At 42.2% G+C, this 20,587-nt stretch overlaps 1 protein-coding gene across 2 annotated transcripts in view; it reads right to left on the bottom strand.

Annotated features, from left to right (window-relative positions):
* The window catches only part of PHEX (phosphate regulating endopeptidase X-linked), a gene marked incomplete at both ends in the record, with an annotated part of 212,089 nt that overhangs the window by 108,122 nt on the left and 83,380 nt on the right, over positions 1–20,587 (bottom strand). For both annotated transcript variants that reach the window (XM_080652766.1, XM_080652767.1), the window contains one exon: positions 10,933–11,034. In XM_080652766.1, the coding sequence (XP_080508892.1) occupies positions 10,933–11,034 (102 nt within the window). The remainder of the gene's footprint in view (positions 1–10,932; positions 11,035–20,587) is intronic.

Here is a 20,587-nt window from a genome sequence, read left to right as displayed (position 1 = left end):
GCCATTGGTTCTTCACAGCACCCACATTTGGTTCTGATTGGTCGGTTCCTATGCCAGTCAGCGTCTCTGGGCCTATCAACGGGGCCTGATCAGAAAGGCAGTGCTGATCAGCAGTCCCGGTGGAAGCCTGGAGAGAAATGGAGGCACAGCTGCTGGCCAGACTGGGAGAGAAAGAGAGAGGCAAGTGCTGATCAAAAGCTGTCACAGAGGCTACAGATCAGTCCCTGCTTTTCTCTTCAGGTCTCTCTCTGGCCCTGATTCACAGCCCCCTCAGCAGTCAGTGCTGGGGCACGGAGCCTGCAGTGGAAGCAGTCAACGCTGGGTTGCCACGGCAACCCAGCACTGACTGCAGGACTGACTTCCGGTTGGTCAAGCCTTCCTCTTACTGGTCGTTATGACCCAGGGTTTTTATATATTAGGATTAGAATATTAGGGCTCTGAGCAGTTAAAAAGAAAGAACACAAGTTACCTTTGTTTTAAATAATATTTCCCAAACTTCTTTGACCATAAATCCTTTGGTGGTATAACAACTATTAATAATGTGAGGAATTTGAGAAACACATTTTTAAGAATGCCATCTTAATGAAGTATCACTGTCCAGGATATCAGTAATCCAGAGTTAACTAACCTTACCAATGTTCACCCCTCTACCTAAACTCATATAGACTAAAGTTGAATAATTTTCAGTAATGATTTACTTCAAGAAAGTAACATGCTATTTATGTATCAGGTTATTTCTTTTGAGTTGTATACTATTAACTACATAAATTGCAGTTACAATGATTGGGCCTCTCTTCAGGTTGTTCTAAATGTTTCATAGACATATAAGAAATATATAAACTGAATGAGTCCATAGAAAAAGAAAACAACATGCATGGGTAGTTTTATATTATGTAAATTATATCTTAATAAAGCCTTCTTAAAGAAAAAGAGAGAACTAAAATTCCACATTGAATTGCTTTGGCACCTTTGTTCCAGATCAGTTGGCCAGGTATAAGTGAGTCTATTTCTTTACACAAATACTCCACTCTCTTGATTGCTCTAGCTTTATAGTATACCTTGAGATCAGGGAACTTCCAACTTTGTTTTTTTTTTCTTTTTTGGGGTTATTGTTGCTTTTCTAGGTTCTTTGCATTTCCATATAAATTTTAGAAGCATCTTTTTTAACAAACACAAAAACACATGCTGGAATTTTATTGTGGTTTTGTTGACTCTATAGATCAACTTTGGAGAGAATCAATATTTTGGCATTATTGAGACATTAAATCTAAGAGGATTAAAAGTTTCACTCCATTTATTTAAATTTTTAAAATTTTTCTAAGCAATATTTTGTTTTTGATGTTCAGGTTCAAAGCCTTTTGTCAAATTTATTCCTATTTCACACTTTTTGATGGTATTTTAATTTCTAATTGTTTATTTCTATTACATAAAAATAAAATTAATTTTGCATATTGACAAAAAAGAAAGGCTTTTCGGCAGATGGATCAATAATGGAGCGGGTTGCCTGGTTAGGTTATGAGTGTCCCAATATTCACTTAGGACACACCCCTGTGAGAAACGGTGAAAAGAGATTCCTATAAGGGGTAAGACAAAGTAGTCCCTCAATAAACGTTAGCTAGTCTAGTAACACAACCTTGTTGCAAGGGAGTTTTCACCTGTAATCACCTACAATTCTCAAAGTATTACCCCAGACCAACAGCATCACAGAAAATTTGTCAGGCATGCAAATCCTGAACCTCAACTCAGAGCTACTGACTTAGAAACTCTGAGAGTGGGGGTCTGGCAATCTGTGTTTTAACAAGCCCTCCAGATGGTGCTGATGTACATCAAGTGTCAGAACCAATGACCTACAACGTCACCCAAAGCAATATTACCATGAGGCTATAGAACACTGAAACACGATTAAAGTAAGCTGACTCAAATAAGGTATCAGGTAAAAAGTGCCTTTGATAAATATATGCATCAAACTCCTACTTATACCAAATATTCGCTTTTGTGTTTAAAATACAGGGTGGGACAAAAATAGGTTCACAGTTGTTTGTATGGAAAATAATATAATAATAAATAATACAAGTTTTGCATACTCATAACTGTAAATCTACTTTGGCCCCACTCTTTATATATCACAAAGATAATGCTGAATTTGTTCAAGAACAGAAAATCCAAAATCCACAGAAAAAAGCAATGCCCCCCCCCATCACCCTCTTGACAGGGGCTGCTGGTTATTAACCACCCTGCAGGGGTTGGGAGAGGGGATGCCATGAGGGGAAGGGCAGTGTTCTGACATGGAACATAAGAGCACATGAGGGGTGAAAGGATCCTCAGAGACCATGGTCTTGTGTCACCTCCTTCATAACCCAGAGGAAACATAGTGACCTGGATACACCCAGAACCTCACTTCGCATCTCCCTCCTCTCACTAACCAGTGTGGCCAAAGCTTCTCTGCTCCCACAGGACAGCGGTTTGGAAGAGACAGCTGAACACACTTGGAGAGCCTTTCTCATGCTCCAGGCACTCTTCTAAGTATTGAAGGTATATTAACTCCTTATGAAAAATCTTTAGGTAGGTACTAATCTCCTCATTTTATAGATGTGAGGACTGAGGGCCCAAAAGGTTAACTAATTTTCAAAGGGTCATACAGCTAATATGGGGTAGATGTTGGCTCTCGACCTAGGCAGTCTTTCTCCAGAATAGTTGTTATACCACCAAAGGATTTATGGTCAAAGAAGTTTGGGAAATATTATTTAAAACTAACGTGGCTTGTATGTGCATATGAGAGTCAGAGAGACACAAAGCCAGAGAAATGGAGCCAGAGAGTACCAGCAAGCTCAAGATGGTGACTCGTGTGAACCAGGGACCCTGAGGGGAGAAATCCCAAAAGATGGTTTACGTGCTGTTTTGTCAGTCCCTGGCTGTCCCTGGGTATGCACTGGAATGGAGGCAGGAACCAAGGTGACTGCATTCTTGAGCGGTTACGCAAACAGGCTTGAATCTGTACCAGGTTAGGACAGGAGATAGTTTGATCAAGCCTTTCCTTTGCCTTTCTTCTACAAAACCATTTAGAAGGAATATGTGAAATGAAGCAGGAGTGGAGGCACCAAGGGAAAGTAACAGCTGGACGCATAGTTGTTGGGATTAGTAAGGAAGGAAGAGCCGGAGGCAGCCTTGCCCACAGGCTGCAGGGACATGTGCAGTGATGAAGAAGGGGGAGCAGCAAAGTGGGCATTCCCCGAGTCAGGTGCCCCCACAGAGCATGTTTGGGTTCCTTAAAAGCATCCTGCCCTAGACTCCCAGGACCACTTTGTGTCTCCATCACATTAACTAACACTTCTCCCCATCTGCCTGGAATCCACGCCCTGCTGTGCCTTCCTAGGACTGTGAAAAGCCCTGCAGAAAAGGGACTGCAGTTGATCGCCTCTGAATCTGCAGCTCCTGCTACATCGTCAATTCCGGAAATGTTTGTGGAATTGAATTTGCTGAAGTGGTGCTAGCATCCAGATGCTAGCATCCAGTGTGTTGTCACCTTAATGCGAGGAAGGATGGAAAGAGCACATACCCCAGGGGCAGTGTGCTAGTTGGGGAGCTCCTAGAACTAGACCCTGAGACAAGGATTCACGTGCAAGCAGTTCATTTGGGAGGTAGAAGAAACACCAAACACCGATAGGGGTCTGGCGAAGTGAGAGGAAAAAGGCAGGGTATCTGAGCCAGCTGTCAGTGTGAGCAGCTGGAGTTTACCCCACTAGAGAAGCTCTGGGAGCCTGTGCAGAACACCCACTAGAGGGAGGAGGGTGTTGGGCACATACATGACAAACCCCATCAATCTTTGGGTGTGCTCATTCCCCAGACTATTGGGCCTTTTGTGTGAGTGTGGCATAACAGACTCCAGCAGGAAGAGAAAGCTCTCAGGCAAAATGCAGATGCTGGCAGTTGGAAGTCAGACAAGGGTGCAGTGAAATGGTAATGGCAAGGGCAGTGGGCCTCAAACCTGAGAGTGCATCAGTATCACCCAGAGGGCTTGTTAAAATGCAGGTCAGAGGATCCCACTCCCATAGTTCAGCAGGCCTGGGGAGAGGCCCAAGAATTTGCATCTCTAACAAGTTCCCAGGTGAGGCCACTGCTGCTGGTCTAGAAGCACCTGAAAACCACTGGGCTCGGGATGTGGGCCCAACACGGTTGGTACAGACTGGATACTTAGGGGAAATCTAAAATCTAGGGTCAGGCAGAGCTTAAAGATGAAGGAAACCAAAATGTCACCACAAAATATGTCTCTTAAACATAAAAATTATTTTGAACTGAAGGTAATAGAAGCAACAGATACAAGAAAAGTTCCCTGCTCTCCTCCAATTTACAAGACATAAATTTTCAGTTGCCCTCCTCCCCTCTATACCAGGAAGGATAAAAGTGAATCACTGGAGACAACTTTAGACCCTAACAGCCAGAAGATATACCAGAGGAATCTATGTAACAAATTTCACTAACTAACCTGTACCTACCATTAGTTTCCAATATATTTACCTTCCTACAACTGCCACATTTGGAAGTCTAAAACCACTTTTCTGAGGAGAAACCAAGATTGCAGCATAGGTAAACACCTAAACTGCTGTCTCGCACAACAATATCAAAACTACAACTAAAAGACAAAACGGACATCATCCAGAACCACAGGAAAGCTGGCTGAGTGGAAATTCTACAACTGGAAGGAAAGAGGAAGCACACTGAGACTCAGAGGAGCTGCAAAAAGCTGAGGTACAGAGCCGTGTGTACGCGCGCGCACGCACGCGCGCCCACAAAAGACAGGTGGCTGAGTGCACGGGCGGTTGAGTGCATGGCTGGTTTTCCCAAGCGGGAGGGAGATGGAAGCTCCCGACTGTGCTGAACTCCAGTTCTGGGCGAGTTTCTGGGAACCCAGACTCATTCGGGAAGAAACTGGACTGTCTGGCAGCGAGCGGAACTCAAGGGCGGCTTTCTCTCAGAGGTGCTTGCAGCGATTACAGAGGGACACTGAGACCCAGGGGCCTCATAGGGCAGGGCTGACGGGAAGCCAAGGCTGTCTGCTCCGCCCTGAGACTCCGCCCCATCCAAGCTGAGCACAGAGGCTTTTGCAATTTTGCAAGTCTTATCTCATAAGGGTGTCTCCAGCACAGAAGTTCTCCCAGCATAGACACAGCTGATCCTCACAGCCAATTGGCCTGGAGGTCAATTCCTCCCAGTGATACCAACAACAATCAAGACTTAACTACAACAAGGCTGTGCACACAGTCCACAAAGGGGTGCACCAAAAGTGTCCACCTCAGGTAACTGGGGGAGGCTGAGCCACTGGGCCCTATAGGACACCTACCATACAAAGCTACTCTACCAACTCAGGAAAGCAGCGAAAATGCGGAGACAAAGAAACAGGTCACAAATGAAAGAAATGGAGGAAAGCAAACGACTGGATATAGAGTTCAAAACCACAGTTATAAGGTTTTTCAAGAATTTTCTAGAAAAGGCCGATAAATTTAGCGAGACCCTCAAGGATATGAAAAAGGACCAACTAGAAATTAAACATACACTGACTGAAATAAAAAATATTATACAGAGACCTAACAGCAGACTAGAGGACCACAAGAATCAAATCAAAGAATTGAAATACAAAGAAGCAAAAAACACTCAACCAGAAAAGCAAAAAGAAAAAAGAATCCAAAAAGTTGAAGATAGTGTAAGAAGCCTCTGGGACAATTTCAAGCATACCAACATCAGAATTATGGGGGTGCCAGAAGAAGAGAGAGAGCAAGATACTGAAAACCTATTTGAAGAAATAATGACCGAAAACTTCCCCCACCTGGTGAAAGAAATAGACTTACAACTTCAGGAAGCGCACAGAACCCCAAACAAAAGGAATCCAAAGAGGACCACACCAAGACACATCATAATTAAAATGCCAAGAGCAAAAGACAAAGAGAAAATATTAAAAGCAGCAAGAGAAAAACAGTTAATTACCTACAAGGGAGCACCCACACGATTGTCAGCTGATTTCTCAACAGAAACTATGAAGGCCAGATGGGAGTGGCAAGAAATATTCAAAGTGATGAATAGCAAGAACCTACAACCAAGAGTACTCTACCCAGCAAAGCTATCATTCAGAATTGAAGGTCAGATAAAGAGCTTCACAGATAAGAAAAAGCTAAAGGCGTTCATCACCACCAAACCAGTATTATATGAAATGCTGAAAGGTATTCTTTAAGAAGAGGAAGAAGAAGAAAAAGGTAAAGATAAAAATTATGAACAACAAATACATGTCTATCAACAAGTGAATCTAAAAATCAAGTGAATAAAAAATCTGATGAGCAGAATAAACTGGTGAATATAATAGAATCAGGGGCATAGAAAGGGAGTGGACTGACAATTCTCAGGGGGAAAGGGGTGTGGGGGGGTGCGGGAAGAGACTGGACAAAAATCGTACACCTATGGATGAGGACAGTGGGGGGAGGTAAGGGCAGAGGGTGGGGTGGGAAGCAGGTGGAGGGGAGCTATGGGGGGGGAAAAGAGGAACAATTGTAATAATCTGAACAATAAAGATTTATTAAATTAATAAAAATAAATAAAAAATAAAATAAAACCACTTTTTTTCGTCTTGTCATTTTTCTCTACAAATTTATTGTTCTTTGTGGAAGATGCCATATAAGCCCGAGTTCTAAGCCAGCTCTTTGAGTTACTCATTTCTCTGAGTTTCTCTCAGATATGTATGAGATATACATGTTAATCAACTTGTTTGTTTTTCTCTTATTAACCTATCTTTTGTTATAGTCAAGAACTTAGAATGGTAAAAGGAAACATTAATTATTTCATCTCCACCAGAGACAAAGCCAAAGGGATGAGATAAACTTTTGTTTGTCCTCTATATAGGAAAATTCTTCTCACCTCACCAAAAGCCTGTGCCCAGGAGTCACATGACTGTGGAAATGGGGCCATGCAGCAGGAACCCTCACACCTGCCAAGGTTAAGGCCACTCACAGCATCCTGAGGATACAGCTACCCTAGGAGTCCCATCCGGGTCTTTTACTCAGGGGGTGGCTTTCTGGCAAGCATAGGTTCCAGGGGCAAAGAGTACAAACAAACAATTTTCCCAAAATGATCCAGCTTCTGGCTACAGAATCAAATCCAACTGATGACCAACAGAGTTCAGGAAGCTGCTCCTCCTGATCTGACACAGAGCTCGCCAGCAGAAGCCTTGCCCCCACTGCCAGGACAGTGGAAGGCAGTGCTGTGTCCCTTCCTGCCACACCTCAGAATCCTTACATAGTGACCTTGAGATCCTCCTGCTCAATTCTGGAAAAAGCAAATCTTTCAGAAGACAATCCCAAAATAATCTGTATCACTTTACATGCACTCAACATCTATGATAACCCGAAAAATAACAGGCCTCCTGTCCTTTGCTGCTTGTTTACAATAAGAGCACATGCTGGCAGGGAACACAGAATCCTAAATAAAAATTGGTGCTTATTTCACCATATTAAATTCCCAACTGAAACCTACACTGTCGGTTTCACAACACAAAACCACTCGTGACCTCTTAAGAGATGAGAGGGAAGGCAGGGAGATAGAGATAACAAATTTATTCTTTAGAGTAACAGAGACATCCTTGTTTACCTTTTACAGTGATCACCCCTAGCACAGAGAATGACAAAGCCACATCCCCACACTTCCATTTTGAGACCTGGGTCACTGCCGCAAAAGCCAAGGTGTTAGGCCTCAGACCACTGCAGGTATCCGGACACTCCCAGTTCCGGAGGCCAGTCGCTAGGGAATGCTGAGGTCAAACCCCCTTAGGAGACACTGTAATTAGCTGCAGTCCAGAGCTGAACAGTAAAGGAAAGAAAAGCTTCTCCCCTTGCAATTCGGAACATTTTTTCCATTTTCCCAATGGGTTGCCAAGTGACTCAGCATTGGCCCGTGTGGGCACTGTTATTGATGAGAAATCTTCCACTTGGGTGATATACTGCATACAACACATGCCTAAAGAACAGTGCCAAGTCATACCAGGAAGAGCAGGAGAATTTTTCACCTCCACTTCCAATGTAGGCAAATCCTGTCTTAATGCAGGGGCTACTTAGTATCAGAAAGACAAAGCCCTAAGATTGTCAGAGAGTTCCTTCTAAGATTCAAGGAATTATTAGGCTGAGCCTCTCCTTGCTTGTTGACTATTAAAAGGCAATCAAATCGAGGACAGCAGAGAAAAAGGGCAAGAAAAAAAGAATTTTTCAAAAACAACCCCAGAGCAGAAAAGCTGCATAAAAGCATTCAGCTGTCTAAATGTTGTCTTTGGGAGTACTAGGAGCTCCACCCAGAGGTCATTTCTAGAACTGCATGTTCATTCATTCGGAGAAAAAAAATCTCCATCTCCTGGGGTCCAGGGCCTGACCTGCCTTTGAGAACTGTTGCAAATTCTTGGACCACATTCCCTCTTTCTTGCCTTTCATTAAAGGAACTTCTCTGAACTCTGAAATATAGCTATACTCAGGGAACCGGATGAGATCCAGTAGAACAACTGCCTTTGATATCTGCACTCCTGGCAGGTTGAACTCAGCTCAAAGACAGCCTGGAGTGTTCAAAGAATACAACAGGTCCTCAAATAACATTGTTTCACTCACCATCGTTTTGTTATAACATTGATGAGATACCATAGGAACTTAACTCTTGTTTATATCAATTAACCTATAGTAAAGCTGGTTTCATTATATATCGTATCTTTTAAAGTTGTAACATCTATTGATGACCTTAATTGGGGATTTACTGTACCTTTAGAAGAAAAACTGAAGAGTGAAGAGCAACTCAGGGGGGCAAGCAGGAACATGCCTAATATTAAGTCGGGGAATAATCCTCCTTAGAGAACCAATTGGCCACCTGCCTAGAAGGCCTAAAGGTAAGGCATTCACTCCCTTATGCAACTCAGAAGATCTCTGTGCGGCAATCACTAGCCATACTTCCCAAAGAACTGACTGCAGAACCCAGAACATTCACCTAGTACCCATCCATTCATAATAGGCACATACCCCTGACCACACTACCCCATCCTCCACACTGGTGACCCTTAGTCCACAAGGGGTCAGGCTCAGATCAAGAGCCCACAATGCACTGAGCTGTCATCTACCCAGTAGAAAAAAACATCCTATTCCAGATAGCACAAGCTAGCCCTACAAATAAATGAAGCCTTAAAAAAAACACAGTATGTTGGTGCTGAAAGTTGCATCTACCATCTGGAAAGCTTCTCCTCACAGCCTGCATGCTCCTGCCTTCATCAGCTTGCGCCTTACATGACTTAAGACAGCTTTGACAGATTCTGAAGGTGGAAAAAAATCAAACTTGCCCTTTGTCTTCCTCCAACACCCCCAACCCCCGCTGTCCAATTCTTTCTTCACTGTAAACACTGAACAGCCTTTTCCTGTCTATTGACAAAAATATCTATGGCAATGTTTATCCAGCTCAGGAGTATTTAAGCTCTAGGAAATATCCTTGCTAAACCTCTGCATATTCTCATTTCAACAAGGCTAAGCATTCCCAGAATGCTGCCCTTTTTTTAATGGACTTTAGTTTTTTAGAGCAGACTTAGGTTCACAGCAAAATTGAACAGAAAGTTCACAGATTTCCCATACACCCTCTGCCCTCACATCTGCATAGCTGCCCCATTAACAACATCTGCACCAGAGTGGTACATTTCTTACTATCACTGAACCTACACTGACACATCATCATCACCCAGAGTCCATAGGTTACACTGGGATTCAGAGAATGTTGTACATGCTATGAGTTTGGACAAATGGATCATGACATGTATTCACCATTACAGTATCATACAGAGTAGTTTCACCGCTCTAAAAGTCCTCTCCCTCTTTGTTTCTTGACCATATGGCAAAAATATTTGTGCACAGCATGACTCAATATGACTCTACGCAGTATTCCTTGGGCCTGCCTAGTGATAAGAATCACCAGGCTGACTGGTTATCACAAATGTTCAGACTGCACCCTCAATTCACTAAATCAGATCTTGCTGGGGAGGGGCTCAGAAAGCTATAGAGAGTCCAGACACCCCAGGTGATTGCTATCATCAGGAAAGTCTCAAAAATGCATCTCTAAAGAAAAGATGCTGCTAATTTCAGAGTTTCCCAGCTGCACAGCAGCATCTGTTAAGAAGGTAGCATGTATTGCCCACCCACTTGAGCTCCAGCTCCATCAGAATACCTATAATTCAAGGTGGGTCCCATCCTTTATTTTCAAAAGCATGGCTGCTAATAATTTTCTCATTTATTCCCTTTTCTTGTTGCACAGTACCAGAAACTTTTACAAGGCCTAGCAAGTGTCCACTTCTATTAGGAAATATTTTTCTATTCCTCCACAATGGTCTACCACTGGTCTACAGTTTGCATGCGTGCTAGGCGGATCATTTGTGCAAAATGATGGGTTAGAAAGTAAATCTGCTAGGTTACAGGGAAGGATTTGCCTGAGGACATTTGCACACATCATGCACGAACAGAAGGACACATGGCCAATATGGATTTTTCTCTTTTGTGCCTTGAGGGCTCTTCTGCCAACTGCTCCCTGAGGCTCCCCACTGCTCTGCATTCTGCCATAGCCAATGATGGTTTATGGCAAAAATTCGCTGGGCAGCAAGCCATGTGTCTCTTACAGACGGCAATTAGGAGGAGAGAAAGAAAGGCTGAATTACAAGGTGTTTAAAAATGTAGTTCAAAAAAGAAAAAGTCATCTTATTTTCTCTTACCTGCTGGTGATGAGAACTATGTATTCATCCCAAAAGAGACACCCAACTTTAGAGTCATTCGGAGTCAACAGCTCAGTCAATATAAAAATCAACTACATAATGTTGAGCATGAAAATCCATTAAACCAAGAGTCAGGGTTTGTTTTTTTGTTTTTCTTCATAAACAGGAATCCTTACCTTTTCTTTGGCTTTCTTTTTGGTTCCTGCATCCATCCACTCATTTTCCTTCTCCAGCATGTCAATAAAGGCCCAACGAACACCCTCAATCAATTCTTCCATCTACAAAAAAAAAAAAAAAATACCTGAAGATGCAGATAAAAAACCAAGAAGCTTCAGACCAGGTTTTCTAGGCCATGAGAAAGTTCAATGCTAAACATGGTGGGAAAGAGGCTCCTTTCAGCTTGACTCTATGCTCTAGCAACATTACCTTTCCTAGAAAATATCTTTTCCCCCCACTGCTAGAGATAATTAACCATTTCATTCCATGAGAACAATTATTAGCCCATCCTTATCAAGGTAGCAACTAAGTTCAATAGTTGCTACCTTTAATAAGGGTTTGAGAGAGAGAATCAAAGGCCTGGGCTGTATATTTCAGACAGGTATTGCAGAATAAAGTGAGTAAACAGTTGAAAGAGATACTGTTAACAAAGAAACAGGCAGAGAGAACTAGCACCCCAAAGTATACACCTCCAATATAAATCACACTTATGTCAGAATCCCATTTCTTTCCAAATTTAGTGCCACTGGTTAAACCAAATGTTTGGCTCTTCTCTGTTGTCTTCCTACTCTCCTCTCTACTCTCTTGCAGCTCAAAGAAAGTCTTATGTTATTTCAAATCTCAAATGGTAGGTTTAAGGGGTGGGTGCTACTGAAATACCTGTCCCAAAGTGTTTCATCAGTGAGACCACACCCATGTTTATGATGTGTTTGCCCTGGCTTTTCTTCCAGCATGTGACTGTGCATCAGCAGAGGGGACTGGGGGAGGGAATGCTAACACTTAACTTCAGAGGCGCTGCCTGTTTATGGATGTAAACTTCTCGAAATCCCATTCTCCTTCTGAGATGCTCCAGTTTTCTCAATGGGAGACTCAAGAAAGAATACATACTGGTTTTAGCACCAGAATTAAATTTTTCATTTGATATTATGGGGTTGTAAATCCATTTTTAGAATTAACTCTAGAAGGGAAAAAGTTTAGATATTCCCTTGGTTCTATAATGAATTGTCAGCACAAAGCTCAAAACAATTTTTTCTGTTTAATAAGTTTTCAGCTATGTTTTCAGTTCAATAACAGTTGTAAGGGAACCAGAGCTGTAAATCAGTGGGCTGGGTTCCATCATATGTAAATAAGAACAAATAGCAGATGGAAAAGGGAGGGGGGAACTTCACAGCTATTTCTTCCCAACTTAGTAAAAACATTAAAAGAGAAATCTCAACTTGGGATTGGGGCATGATAAAAACATGAAATGACAGAAGAGCAAAGACCCTTTAAAATGACTAAGTCACTGATTCTCAATCTCGTCTGCACATAGGGATCATTAGAGGTAGCTTTAAACAATCCTGAGGCCTGAGCATCAGGATTCTGATGGCATTGGTCTGTCTGGGTGAAGCCTGGGTGCTGGGATTTTTAAAAGCTCCTAGGTGATTGTGCACACAGGGTGGAGATGCAGTGTTCTGGGGAAAATCACCTATCTATATATATAAAGACCCGGGGTCCGTAACGACCAAGGCTCGACCGAACACCGGAAGTCAGTGCTGGGTTGCCGTGGCGACCCAGCACTGATGCACTGGTGCCGGTGCAGTGACCCAGCACTGACTGCCGAGGGGGCTGCAGATCAGGCCCAGAGAGAGGCCTGCAGAGAGAGAGGCAGGGTCTGATCCTCAGCCTCTGTGGAAACCGGCAGTCGAACATCCTCTAAGGGGTCCCTAATTGGAGAGGGTGCAGGCTGGGCTGAGGGAACCACCCCCCCATGCACAAATTTTGTTCACCGGGCCCCTAGTTTTACAGATAAGGAAATAAAAGTCAAAGCAGTCCATATTTCCAGCTCTTACAGCTAGGGAGGGTCAGAGCCAGGACCTCACCACAGTGCTAAATGACAGTCATGAGCTCAGAACTCCTAGAGGTGTCCCTAATACATCAAGGAAAATGCTAGGGAAATAGGAGGGAACAACAGAGAGATGCATAAGTAAACATTTCAAACAGAAAACCCACACAAGGACGGTGTTAAAACAACAAGGAAGTCTCCAGGGACTGGATCTTTTGCCTGTGCAGCTACCAGCACCACTTAGTCTTTATGACCTCATCATGCAGCAACTCACATCATCCAGTCCATCACCTTCACATAAAGAGAAAAGCAGTATCTTCCCAAATTAGAGAGGGGCAATCAGGATGGAAAGAAGTGAATGGATTGACTTGAGAGGGATTCAGTGATCAAATTAATGGAATTGGGTGATTAATTTATATGTGAAGAGGTGATGAAAGTGGGGAGATCATATTAATTCCCAGATTTCAGGTGGGGGCAACTAAGTGGATCCTGCTGCCATTTTCTAAGACTGGGAAAGAGAATGGGCTGGAGACAGAAGCCATACATCAGTGGGATGAAGAGGGCATGAGAAGAGAAGACAGCAAGTCGGAGAGAAAGCAAAGACAGAGTAGGAGTGGTTGTAGGGTTCAGAGAGGGGTCTGTGGGTTTTGGGTTTGGGTTGTGTGCATGTTTGTTAGTGCTGCTACTGCTGCTGCTGTGTGGTTGTTGACCATGTGAGAGATTTGACTATTTAAATAGCAATGGAAACTCAACAATAAAAAAAACACCTGATTTTAAAATGGACCAAAGACACCTCACCAAAGAAGACATACAGATGGGAAATAAGCCTATGCAAAGATGCTCCACATCACGTCATCAGGAAAATGCAAACTGAAACAACAATGAGATACCACAATACACCTACTAGAATCCACAACACTGGCAACACCAAATGCTGGCGAGAACATAAAGGAACAGAACTCTCGGTCATGAGAATACAAATGGTATATTCACTTTGGAAGACAGTTTGACAATTTCTTACAAAACTAAACTCTTACTATAGGATGCAGCAATTGTGCTCCTTGGTATTTACCTAAAGGAATGAACAATTTCTGCCCACACAAAACCTGCACATAGATGTTTATAGCAACTTTATTTATAATTGCCAAAATTTGGAAACAACCAAGATGTCCTTCAGTGGGTATTGAATGAATAAACTGGTATAGCCACACAATGGAGTATTATCCAGTACTAAAAATAAATGGCTGGGTGGCTCAGTTGTTAGAACATGGTTTCGGGTTCAATTCCTGACCAGGGGACATACCCAGGTTGTGGGTTTGATCCCCAGTCGGGTGTGTTAGGGAGGCAACCATTCCATGTTTCTCTTTTATATGATGTCTCTCTCTCTTTTTCTTTCCCTTCCTCTCTCTCTAAAAATCAATAAAAACATATCCTTGGGTGAGGATTTAAAAATAAATTTAAAAAATAAATATGCATATAAATTCTTTGGTTGATCTCTTCCCTCCCCCCTTCCCTTTGAGAATCCTCAGTCTGTTACATGCTTCCAGGTCTCTACATCTATTTTGTCAGTTCAATGGGGGGGAGGTGAGAAGGGGAACATCTGTAATACATCTGTAATACTTCCAACAATAAAGATAAAGTTTAAAAATTAAAAAAATACAAAAGTTATATAAAAATAAGTGAACTATCACATGATAAGAAAACATGAAAGAACCATAAATGCATATTACTAAGTGAAAGAAACCAATCTGAAGAAGCTACATATTGTATGATTCCAACCATATGACATTCTGGAAAAGGCAAAACTATAGAGATAATTTTAAAAAATCAGTGGTTCTCATGGTTGGGGGTGGGGAGAGAAAATGAATAGGCAGAGCACAAAGAATTTTAAGGCAGTAAAGATACTCTGTCTGATATTATAATTATGGATATATGTCATTATACTTTTATCTAAACTCATATAATGTACAACACCAAGAGTGAACCCGAGGTAAACTATGGACTTTGAGTGATTATGATGTAGCAGTGTAGGTGCATCTTTGCTAAACAAATGTACCTCTGTTAAGTGATGTTGATAATGGTAGACTGCATGTGTGGGGTCAGAGGGTATATGAGAAATGTCTGCACATTGCTCTCAATTTTAGTGTAAATCTAAAACACTCTAAAAAATGTCTTTTTTAAAATTGAAAAAAAAAGATACTGATTTGACCCAGTGAGGAGGAAAACACTGAAAATATGGGAGTGAAAAAAGACGTGAATAAACCATGAGAGGGTAAAAGGGAACAGTATCCAAAGAATACAGATGCCCCTTGAACAACACAGGTTTGGATTGCCATGGGTCCTCTTATATGTGGATTTTTAAATGCCATTCCTGGGCATTATAATGATTATCAAATTAACTAACATTTTAAGCATTTTGCATAAGTTTTCAAAGCTCTCTGTACACTGCTGATTGGCGTGCCAAATGTAAATAAAAATTGAGGCAAAAAGATTTCAGCCTATTGCCAGGATGAAGAGTAATAAACAGCTGACTCATATGCAGCTTCCTTCTACCTCTTCCTTTCCTTCTTGCCCCTCTCCACGCCCCCCCCCCACCCCCCACCCGTGTGTTCCCTAAATATCCATTCTTTGGTAACTCAACATCTTTGTGGCCCTCTCATCGATGTCAAAACCCAAATAGTGATCACTTCCCTCTTTGCTTTTCCATGAGCCTCAACACTCTCTGCCCTAGTCCTCTTAGGCACCACCACCCCTCGCCCCAGGCCCCATCACAGGTTCTCAACTTCCTCTTTTTTGTAGACTTTACAGACTTATTGTATAAAATTTCTGTGAAATGGTGCTGAACTACCCCAGCAGACTTCAAGAACAAGGAAAATCTTTGAAGTTGATTAATGTCATTAGTTGGCATGTCAATACAAATAAGAAAAATAATGATTTTAGCATGCTGGAACTACAAAGATAAATCCACTGAACACTTCTGATTTTTATCTTTAAACTACTCTACAGCATCACATAATAATATCACCTTCAGTCAAGTCATGTTCCCTGAGGCAGCAAAAGCCTGCTATAATTTTAAAATGCATAAAGAGAAAGAAATTGTATTACTTCATCAAACCTTGACCTAATGCTCCAACAAGGCAACATATAATATTAATAGAAATTACTTAAAGTGGAAGTCATAGGGTGAAGTTATCCATAGAAAAATATTTACTTAGAGTCAAAAGTCAAAATATAACATATAAAAATTAACCCAAGTGTTGTTATGATAAAATCAGTCACATTCAGGATAAGAGCCCTCCAGGCAAAGCAGCAACTTGTTAGGCATCTATTTATTTCCGATTTTATGGATCTGCACTGTGAAAATACAGTTCATTTGATTGGTCTATGGGCAGCTGTTACTTCCTTACCTCAACCAGTGTTATTTAAAAGATGGTTCCCCTTCTCATTCTCTGTACCCCAGGACTTTTCCCATAGTGTTCTACATCAGACACACATGCATATGCATGCATCTGTTATGCTTCCATCAAAGGCTTTGTGTAATGAGATTCTTCTATCTTAGTAAATTACAAATTGTCTCACCTGCTATTTCTCTTTTGACCTCTCCTTAACCTTTTCCCCATCATATGGATACAGGAACTGCACGTGTTTTATAAAGAGTCAAGATGGTTCAATTAATGCATTTGAAGGGACATATGCCAATACAGGCAAACCTTGTTTTACTGCGCTTTGCTTTATTGTGCTTCACAGTTATTGCATTTTCGTCAACATCTCACAGACCCCCCACCAGCAAAAAAGATTGGTACTTACTGAAAGCTCAGGTGATCATTAGCATTTTTAGCAATAAAGTACTTTTAATTAAGATACGTAACATTGTTTTTAGACATAATATTACTGCATGCTTAATAGACTACAGTACAGTCTCTAGCAATAAAGACATCCTACGTGGCCAAATCAGGCATGTGCCCTGACCGGGAATTGAACCTAGGACCCTTCAGATCCTACCTCATAGGCATAAATCCCAAACACTTAAGCCCACACATTCAGTGCCTTCTCTGAGATCTGTTAGACATATAATCAGAATATAGGTGTGTTTAATTGCCATTTATATTTATTTGGATCATGATTTAGATCAAATGACATCATAGATATATAAGCAAACTATAAAGTGTTGAAGGGGATCAGAATTTGCAACCCCACAATATGCCTCTTTGGCATAAGGATTACTGTTAAGAAACAGAAGACAAAGGAAAAGCTCTGAAAACTTTTGTAAGAGACATGGACATTCATAAGGGGAATCTTCATTTGTCAGGGTATCTCCCTCTCTTTACTAGGAAGAGGAGGATGACTCAATATCTATAAATAAGATCTTATCACTAGAGAAGGCAAAGATTTAAATCTGTATTACAACCTTATCTTCATTTACTATGCTTTTCCTGGTCACCCCCCATAACTGGCTTCCCTCCCCCCTCAATATCTTTTCTTTTGTCTTTAGCTGGGGATGGTATTTAAGGTGGAGGCTTGGTCTATTTTGAAGAGTTACTCAATTGTCCTGGATCTCTCCCATGTATACAGGAGGTGTACATGTTATTAAAATTCTGTTTGTTTTTCTTCTGTTAATATATCTTTTAATAACAGAAGGGTCTCAGCCAAGAACCTGAAAAGGTAGAGGGAAAATTCATTTTTCCTTCCCTACAATGTTCTGTGAACTTAAAGTTGTCAGTTTTACAATTTTGTGTCTCACATATTTTTCACATGATATGATTTCATCTCTCACATAATATATACAGCAGTTGCTCAATAAATACAAATTGATTTATGCTTTCATAACCTCCAGTGGATATACAGCAAATAAGTGAAACTTAATCAAATATTGTTTATATATGCTAAGGTACAACAGTTATCCCAGCAGTTATTCCAAATAATAAACTTTAGAGGAAAGCAAATGACTCAGTAAGTTAGCCCAGTCCATTCTGAAATTGGTGATTCCAGCATGGTATAGGACAGATGGCTAAGAATGGTTTAAATATATATTAATATATCTGGTAGAAATACTCATAGGCTCATAGTGTTATCATTGTAATTAGCTAGTTATTCATATTAATAATAGAACAGATGTGAAGGGAAGCCAGACATTATAAACATGGCCATCTGGGCAGCTTCACCAGGAAGTTGCAATTTCACACTCCCTGCAGATCACTGGAAGAAGGGGTTCAACAAAGGGGAAGATGAGCTCATGTGCCATAAAGTTGAGGTGATGTAGAGATGCTTATCTGTCAGTCTAACCTGGGAACAAAGACAATTGCCCAGAGGGGCTGGAGCCATAATCCCCAAAGGAATTCTCACTCTCTTGTTCCTTTTGTTTCACTCCTGCTTCCTTGCACTCACCCATGCTCCCTCCATAGCCATGTGACCCTAGAAGCCCACATGCAATGGACTGCAGCTGGGAACACAAGCTATCCTGGCCAGATGCTGGACTGGACTGTGCAAATATGGAGCAGAAACTCTGGGCACTGGCTTTGATCTTAGCCCTGCTGAAGACAAAATGGGACTTTTTCTATGGCAGGATGGAGGGAGGTGGGACCTGGGAAACTTAGGAGTTTAATTTCACAGAAATAAAACTTTCCACTATACCTTATCCTCCTATGGGGGCCTCCATAAAATCTTTTCCTCATGGTACCCCAAGAAGCCCATTTCCACTGGCAATTGGTAGAAACACAGAGGACACCCTACCAATTACAATAGAGTTCTTAAAAAAGAAGAAAAAGAAAAATCTTCAAGGTTGAGTACGTGTATTAATTTTAAAATAATGTAATTTTAATGAAATTCTTAAATAAGACAATGCTGAATAGATTTTCCTCTTTAATAATTTAGAAATTATAAGTAATATCTTAATAAAACCTAACATTAAAAATTCTCCTGCCCTAGCCAGTTTTTCTCAGTGGTTAGAGCGTCGGCCCACAGTCCAAAGGGTCTCGGGTTCGATTCCAGTCAAGGGGACATACCTCAGTTGCAGGCTCGATCCCCAGCATTGTTCAGGGCTCACATGGGAGGCAACCAATCGATGCGTTTCTCTCACATTGATGTTTCTCTCTATCTCTCCCCCTTACTTCCACTCTCTCTAAAAATCAATGGAAAAATATCCTCGGGTGAGGAACAATAAAAAATTCTCCGGTATTCCCGTTGTCTTGATCAGGGCAATGTTTCTTAAGGTATAACTACTTGATTAGTGAATGTGAAAAATGAAAATCATTATCATTAATTTATGTGGCTAGCCCTGAAGAAATAGCTACAATCTGAGGGAAGTCCCTAAAAGTTTTCTTTCTGGCAATTTACTAGAAATAGAGACATTAAATAAATCAATGTACCAATAAATCCTATCTAACAAAAGAGTAATATGCAAATTGACCATCACTCCAACACACAAGATGGCTGCCCCCATGTGGTCAAAGATCCTGCCCCCATGTGGACACAAGATGGCCGCCACAAGATGGCCAGCAGGGGAGGGCAGTTGGGAGGGACCAGGCCTGCAGGGGAGGGCAGTTGTGGGCGATCAGGCCAGCAGGGGAGGGCAGTTGGGAGGGACCAGGCCTGCAAGGGAGGGCAGTTGGGGGTGATCAAGCCTGCAGGGGAGGGCAGTTAGGGGTGACCAGGGCAGCAGAGGAGGGAAGTTGGGGGCGACCGGGCCTGCAGGGAAGGGCAGTTGGGGGGGACCCAGGCCTGCAGGGGAGAGCAGTTGGGGGGGACCAGGCCTGCAGGGGAGGGCAGTTAGGGGTGACCAGGCCTGCAGGGGAGGGCAGTTAGGGGTGACCAGGCCTGCAGGGGAGGGCAGTTAGGGGTGACCAGGCCTGCAGGGGAGGGCAGTTAGGGGCAGACAGGCTGGCAGGGGAGCAGTTAGGCATCAATCAGGCTGGCAGGGGAGTGGTTAGGGGGTGATCAGGCTGGCAGGCAGAAGCGGTTAGGGGCAATCAGGAAGGCAGGCAGGCGAGCAGTTGGGAGCCAGCAGTCCTGGATTGTGAGAGGGATGTCCGACTGCCCATTTAGTCGGACATCCCTCAAGGGGTCCCAGATTGGAGAAGGTGAAGGCTGGGCTGAGGGACACACACCCCCCTCATATTAAATATTCATTTACTCACTATTTACATACTCTACTTATAAAATGGGTTTTAATTGATTCTTGATAAAGATATAATAATGGCACTAAAATAAGAAGTAAAGAAGACCCATATTGAGGTGAGAGAAGTGGTAAATTCAGAAAAACTAAGGATAGTTAGAAAATGCTGAGGTTTCTAGCAGCCAAGCGAGTTAATAAAACAAATCATACCAGTTTGTCAGGATTAACAAACTTGCATAGCTATTTTGCAAAAGAAAAATCATGTTGGCAAAAGAAAAAAGGATATCAAGTTATTTGAGCCCCAGTCATGCTATAAAGTATGTTAGTTTGGTGGTGCAAAAGTTTAGTGTGTCCTTTTATCAAAAAGCCTGAGACTGGAGAAACCAAGATGGCGGCATAGGTAAACACCTAAACTGCTGCCTCGCACAACAATTTCAAAACTACAACTAAAAGACAGAACGGACACCATCCAGAACCGCAGGAAAGCTGACTGAGTGAAAATTCTACAACTAGAAGGAAGGAGAAAAGCTCACAGAGAATTGGAGGTACGGCAAAGGGTCTTTGTGCGCGCAGAGAGGAAGGGCGGCGGAGTGCCTGGCTGGCTTTCTCTGGCGGAAGGGGGAAGGGAGCCCCCGACCGCATTGAACCCCAGTTCTGACTGCACTGAACACCTATTCCA

The sequence above is a fragment of the Plecotus auritus genome (genome assembly GCF_963455305.1).
Source record: "Plecotus auritus genome assembly, chromosome: X".
Lineage (NCBI taxonomy): Eukaryota > Metazoa > Chordata > Mammalia > Chiroptera > Vespertilionidae > Plecotus > Plecotus auritus.
Note: the sequence above shows the minus strand (reverse complement) of the source record. Positions and strands in the feature narration are given on the sequence as shown.